This window comes from Poecilia latipinna, unplaced genomic scaffold (genome assembly GCF_001443285.1).
Source record: "Poecilia latipinna isolate Pla-1442-1.1 unplaced genomic scaffold, P_latipinna-1.0 Scaffold209, whole genome shotgun sequence".
Classification (NCBI taxonomy): domain Eukaryota; kingdom Metazoa; phylum Chordata; class Actinopteri; order Cyprinodontiformes; family Poeciliidae; genus Poecilia; species Poecilia latipinna.
The window spans coordinates 47,185-54,162 of NW_015112825.1; the positions used below are offsets into that span (position 1 = coordinate 47,185).

The 6,978-nt window shown below is 38.5% G+C and overlaps 1 protein-coding gene across 7 annotated transcripts in view; it reads left to right on the top strand.

The window, feature by feature from the left end:
- Positions 1 to 3,862, top strand: part of apbb2a (amyloid beta (A4) precursor protein-binding, family B, member 2a) — a 40,444-nt gene extending 36,582 nt beyond the window's left edge. For all 7 annotated transcript variants that reach the window (XM_015031481.1, XM_015031482.1, XM_015031476.1 and 4 more), the window contains 4 exons: positions 1,784 to 1,864; positions 1,986 to 2,101; positions 2,222 to 2,404; positions 3,491 to 3,862. In XM_015031481.1, the coding sequence (XP_014886967.1) occupies positions 1,784 to 1,864; positions 1,986 to 2,101; positions 2,222 to 2,404; positions 3,491 to 3,667 (557 nt within the window). In that variant the 3' untranslated portion in view covers positions 3,668 to 3,862. The remainder of the gene's footprint in view (positions 1 to 1,783; positions 1,865 to 1,985; positions 2,102 to 2,221; positions 2,405 to 3,490) is intronic.
- Positions 3,863 to 6,978: the final 3,116 nt, after the last annotated feature.

Consider the following 6,978-nt stretch of genomic DNA (forward strand, 5'->3'; position numbering starts at 1 on the left):
CACAACATAAGGAATTCAACATATCACGCGCAGACTAATTTTCTTTTCATTTTCTTTGTAGTTCCCTCGTGTAAAAATATCATTTGTCAGCCATGGAAAATCTCCACATTGTAGTCTTTTGTTTTCCCATTACAGAGTTTTTCCAACATGTCTAGGCTCTTATTTTTTTGGGAAAGGATGCTCCTGTTGTCTCAGGAGCAGCAAAGAAGAATTGTGTAAACAAAGGACAGTTGTCTATAGATAGTTCTGTTCATAACCTTGTTTGCTTATTCCCACTGCTTGCTTGTCTCAGTCCTAAGTAATTATTGGAGAAAAAGAGGAAAAGGTCCAGCACAACCAATCCTCTGCGATAACCTCAGCTGGTGTGCATGTAAGCAGAGTGTTGAGGGCAAGCCACAGAGGGAATCAGAATATAAAAGAACCATAACAGCAGCTCACTTATGGAGACAGTCAACCTCATTAAAATCCAATAACAGTTCCTTTAGGGAAATGCCTGGTGCTCCACAGCTTCCACCTCGACCCCAAGATCAAATATAACCCAATGATCCCCTGCGTCTGCAAAGCTTCACATCTCTGAACTCAAAGATTTGTCATTTGTTAAAATTCAGTGAACAATATTGAGCTCATAATGGATGAACCATATCATTGCTTCTGAAGCACTGGTTCTTATAAAGCCCAACAAATAACACCTCAGTAAATACCAAACTTTACGAGCTCCATCCTCTTGACAGAATGGCATTGTAGAATAGAAAACTATGCCATTAAACAATGTAGTAAACCCAGACGATGATGTCAAAAAGAAGCCTGAAGGTCTGTACACTGTCCTAACGTACAACATCAGGGTGAGGGGACTAAAATAGATGTCATCATGAAAAAATAAGTTTCTGCAAAAATACTGAAGCTCAAGACATCAGCCAGGAAATAAAACCCTGGACACAAATGGGTTTTCCAATGGACAGTGGTAAGAAGCATGCCATCAAATTAATTACAAAATGGGTTAAGAACAGCAGCAAAGTCTGCGGCCATAACAAAGACCCCATGTCAATAGAAAGGTCACCCACAAACTGTAAGCTGTAAAACCAGGATTATACAGCTAACAATGGTTAGTCTAGCAATAAAACATATTAATTATCAAATCCCAGAAATTACCTCACTCTCCTGATCTCCATTTTGCATGTTCCTTAAAACGGAGTCCATCTTCCAAGCTAGTTTACGCTAAGTTTTTATGTTTTTTGAGCAACAGTTTAAATATCTGTTTTCTACAGATAATAACTTTGCCATTTATGATTCTAAAATCCTTTATTTATTGATTTTATTTATTTTTACACACCCTTTTGTTAGTTTTTGATTATTTCGGTGCTCGTATTGTTTGTCATTTTGCCGTGTCAGAAATCAACCCAGCCCTGTTGAGCGAACACTCTATTGTGTCAACGATTTGCTTCCTGGGAGTCGAAGATCTTTAACGTGGTACGCTGATTGAAGTGCAAATGGTTGCTTTGATCACTTATTTTGTGATGCAGTCATCTCTGCCCACAGGCCAAAGTATAAACAGGTGCCAGCAGAGCTTTCACACAGTCAGTCCTTCAAAATCCAGTATGCGCCTCCATCTTTTTTTATGCTCTAATCATGTCAACAGCAGAGCAAAAATATTAAAATATTCAGTGTTTGTTTATTTCTCAGCTTTAAGCCAATTATCGTGTGTGCACTCCTCTTTTGAAAAATCAGATCTTGTCCTCTGATTAGGCTTGCTGTGGATGTCTGAATGTGTGTTTTCTCTCTGTAGAGTTCCCCATGCCAAAGACTGAACTGGTGCAGAAGTTCCATGTGTTTTATCTTGGTGTGACATATGTGTCTCGCCCAATAGGTAAAGCTGGAATCACACTGAATTCCTCTCTCATCAAAAAAAAAAAACAAAAAAAATATATATATATATACTTTTTAGTAGATGTGTAGTGTTTTGAGGATACCGTGTGTTTCGTCCCCAGGTATGGACATTATTAACGGGGCCATAGAAAACCTCCTGTCATCCACAGGCAAAGAAGAATGGACCCCTGTCATACTAAGCATTGCGGACACCACCGTGGCTGTCATCAAAGAGAAGGCAGGGGGGGGGTTTGTGACTAACCAGGGGTTTTAAAATAAATAAAAGATGAGAATAGGCTTATCAATTAAAAAGAGAGGCAGATTAGAGCTTTGACTCTCCTCTTTGATGGCTGCACAGGAGGAAGAGGAGGAGGTGATGGTGGAGTGCCGTGTGCGGTTTTTGTCCTTCATGGGCGTGGGACGGGACGTGCATACATTTGCCTTCATCATGGACACTGGGAACCAGCACTTCCAGTGTCACGTCTTCTGGTGTGACCCGAATGCAGGCAGCGTGTCGGAGGCGGTGCAGGCGGCTTGTGTGGTAAGTCCTGAAACTAAACGTGTTGAACTGCAGCCTTCTTCTGTGTCGTCTGTCAGAGTTCCTGACCCTTTTCCAGACTCCAATTTTGAAATATTGTATTTCATTTTGAATTTTTGACAAAAAAGGATAAATGTTGAATTTTAATTTACATGCATATTTAGAATGCTTGTAGAATCAGTGTGTTCTTAGCATTTAAAGCAATGAAGCTCCCACTTTATCACCTGAACCACAGACAACCATAATAGAAACGAAACTGCTTAAGAAAATGTCAAACAAGATTTCGATCAAGACCTCCAGCTTGTTTTATTATAAATACGATTTTGTCATCCTTGTATATCAAGATAACTGAACCTTGCACTGGCTTTGTTATAATAATATTAATAAGATCTGATTTTTTTTACTTTCTTTTATCATGATAAGAAAGCCTTAAATTTCCTTTGTACTCATTACACAGTATCTTGTACCTCAGGTTTGTTTTGTCATGATATCAGTTCTAGTCTAGTGAGATAACATAACTTTGAACTAAATTGGACTTCACAAGTTTAATTACCTCACCCTATCGAGACAATGTGAGCTTGTTTGTTTTTTGTTTGTTTTAAGTTTCCTTGTCTCATTATTATGAGATTCTTAACAGCTTCATTATCCAGTCATCTGGAAATAAGTAAAATTCTCATATCTGTTTTGTTGTGACCACATGAATCATCTCATTATCTTGAGAAATATTTTATATATATATATATTTTTTTATAATTAGTGCTGTTTCTTAAAATACTAAGGTGGTGAATCAGGTACCACTGTTCTCAGCCTCAGTATATATAAACATGATCAGTCTGAAACTTCCTCCGCTTTTTTTAAACACCTTATTTCTAGAAAATCTGATCCTTATAGTAAAAAAAAAAATTGAACATGAGGAAAACTGAGCCTTTTCCCTTAAACAAACTGAATGTGGGGGCAAAAATGTTCTTCTTTACTGATAATAGACCACATGAGAAATAATTAAAAGAAAGTAAATAAGGTCTTCAGCTGAATTCTCATTAACCGCTCTTACTCACTCACACCCTCCCTCTTCCTCTTCCTCTTCCTCAGCTCCGGTACCAGAAGTGTCTGGTGGCACGGCCGCCCTCTCAGCGTGCTGGCTCTTCCTCATCTCCCTCTTCAGACTCAGTAACGCGCCGAGTGACCACCAGTGTTAAACGCAGCGTCCAGTCTCTCATAGACACTCTGAAACCCAAGAAACAGCCGTCAGAACTGCCCCAGCAATGACCGTCGCTACTCACCGCATTGCACCCCACCTCAGCCTGGATGCCACTCTCACAGTCACCACAAAAACACTTAATCAGTACCAGACATTGGAAGAGATGATGTACATACAGTATACTTACTACGACGGCGGATGCAGGAAAGAGCGCCTGATAATATAAAAAAAAAAAAAAACACAACAAAAACAACAAACAAAAAAAAACTAGCCCTGTTTATGTGTGAAGGGACCGGAGAGGCCACAGAACTGTTTGAGCTTTGACGGTCAAGCGGAGCTTTGTCCGAGTGAAAACGCCTCCTGGATGTGGATATCTTCTGCTGATGGATTGCATAAACTTTCACTTGACACAGAGGATGACCCAGGTGGGAGAAAAAAATAAATAAATATCACATTTCTACTCTCAGACTGCTTATGGAGGAACTCATTGGTATTAATTATTTTCTTTTCATCTGTACTAGTCTAAACTTGTTGACTTGGATGAGCAACAGTAGCCTTCAAGGACAAGAAAAGGGCGTAGTCTTGCTGTTGTCACAAAAGATTTACATAAGAACAACAAAATGAACCAAGATCAAACAGTCGAAACCCTTCATTAGCCCTCAACTGCCCACCAAATGGTATAAAACGTGCCCCACAGACCAAAAAAGCAAAAACCATTTCATGTAGAATGAAGAGATTGTATTAATGATGTGTATGTAAATGAAAGAAAGAAATGCGAGCACAAAGTTTGTAGATAAATACTAATGGGAGATGAGAGATTGGTGAAAGAAGATGGGATTAAAGATTGGTTTGTTTTTTGCATGTTTTCTTGAAGGGGAATGATAAATATGAGTTTGGTGAGAGTATTGACGAGAAGACTTGTGAACACATACACACAAAAAAGAGAAAAGATAAAATAGAAATGCTTTCTGCATAACTCATCCTTAATTGTCCATGAATAAATTCACACTGGCACCAGAGCGTCCAGCCCCCAACCGAAAGTCTATAGCCCTGTGTGTAAGAAAAATACAAATTAAAGATTGTATTTCTTTTCTTTAGCTTGTTCAATGGATGAGTTAGGAAAACAAAGTAGTTTTTAGTGCATTTAAAGGCTTAAGATTGTACATTTTTTATATTACAGAAAAATGGTTTTAAGATTTCAAGAATGTTGAATCGCTTCTGTTTAAACTTGACAAACTGCTCAGGAAATTGTACGATTCCAAATCCAGGCTTTTATTTGGTAGATGTGAAGAATTTGTGGCCAAAATAAAAAAACAAACAAACACCACAGCACAAAAAGTGTTTGCCGTTCTTTATATGGCACAAAAACAAATCAAATATGTGCCATACATGAAAAAATTACCTTCATTCTCCTAAACCTAAAGAAAAAGGTTCCTCTACTGTATGCCCACCATGAAAATGCACATGCAAATCCACAAGACCACAAACGTATGCAGAGAAAAAAATAAATAAATGAATTTATATGGTGCTCCTGTGGCTAGGGGCCATCACCTGCACCCAGTGTGTGCTCTGTGAATGCAGTTTTATTTAAGTAAAAAAAAAAAAAAAAAAAGACACAAAACACAATAGAGATGTGAACCCTTTCATTTCTGTTTGTCACCCATCTCTACACCATGTAAATGTAATCTGTTGTGACAATAAATGCATTACCAAAAAGAGAACAGCAAGCAGCGTCTTGACTGGCCAGTGGAGTAATTTGTTTCTGCTCTTCACCTTGTTTGTATTATAAAATCCATTATATCCCACTTAGTAAATATAAGCAGTCTGACTAGATTCTGACTGTGGCACACAAAGAAATTGAAACAGCGATTGACATTATTAGATCCAGAAACCCATTTTTGAGGGCAAACATTTGATGCCAGGTGGGATTTTGATTCAGCTTCATAATTTCCAATTTGATCTTGATGTCAGAGTTTAAACATCTGTCAAAACGGATGAGTTTACCTAAATATTTGGTGTCGTGTTTTGTCCTAGTTTTGCGTAAGTTGTTACCAGCAAACAATGTTGGTGCCTTCAACTGCTCCTGCAACATCTACGCATACCTTGCTGCATCTATATTTGAAGGATTGGTATTTAAATATATCAGGTTTTTGTCGTGCCTGTACAAATTCTTGTCCGTTGTGGAGCTGCTAAACCCAAACTAGAGACTGATTTATAATTAAGGGCAAAAGGGTTTTAAAAAGCTTTACCAAGATGACAGACAAATTGCTGGTGTTCTTGTATTAAAGTCTGCAGCTACATGGAGTAAAGAGTGACAGAGTGCTGCCCATTCCCCAAATGTTGCCTCATATTGCCAGTCAGCTTGATGGAAGACAACTTAAATTTAGCTGAGTGCTGACTGGCTACCTGACAAGACAACCCAGCTAATTAAGCAGCTAATATCAGCTGGGCTTCAATACATAAGGGTAGGCTGAAAAAAGGGAACTATTGCAAATTATGTTGATTTAGTGATTTATGATTTAGTGAGGAGAAAAACATTGTAAAAAAAACAACAAAAGTCTTCAAAGTTTCCATATCCACCATTAGATCCCTCGGTAAGAGTATACTCTTACTTAGTTAGCCTTTTTGCTGTAAATGGTTACCCCCCCTGCTCTACATCGCAGTGAGGGTATGAGAAAGTTGAGAGAAATAATACTACTAAATTTAGTCAAAGTCAAGAATCCATGACATATATATTTTTTTAACCTTCCTGTGGTCCTAACGCGAAGCTCAGGAGGACCGCTGCAAATGTCCCGATCAGACAGCGGGGAGCTTAGGGGGAGGGGAGGGTTTGTCCAGTCACACCGTCAGTCTCCACATACAAACTACATGGGAACGTCCAGTGAAATCAGAGTCACGGCATTTTAGTGGAATAATTGTCAGCAGGCTAAAATTTCATCAAATTATTGTGAAATGTTAGCGAGAGGAAACCCAAAATGATTGACTTAAATTATGAGATCAAATTTACAAATGGAAATTAAATGCTTTTAAGTATCGATCATACAAAGGAGTGCTTATGTCCACAGGACGCTTCAAGATGATACAAGCTGAGTAGGTGTTTTTATCATTTTTTGAACAGTGGGTGAAGCCCATCCAACTTTGCTCGAGAAGAAAGGAGCTGGGGAAATGAACAGGAGGCAGGACAACACCTCGTGATGAGCTCTATGACAACAGACAGCTTGGATTTAAAAGGGGTGACATGGAAGGTGCAGAGCTCCATATTAGATTGTGTTTTAGTAGATGTGCAATTTTGTGTTTAGGGGGAAGCAAGGAGCATGTTTTTGGTTGGAGGCCTACAAATGCAGTTATTTACATTTCTATGAAAATTTTCAAGCATTTT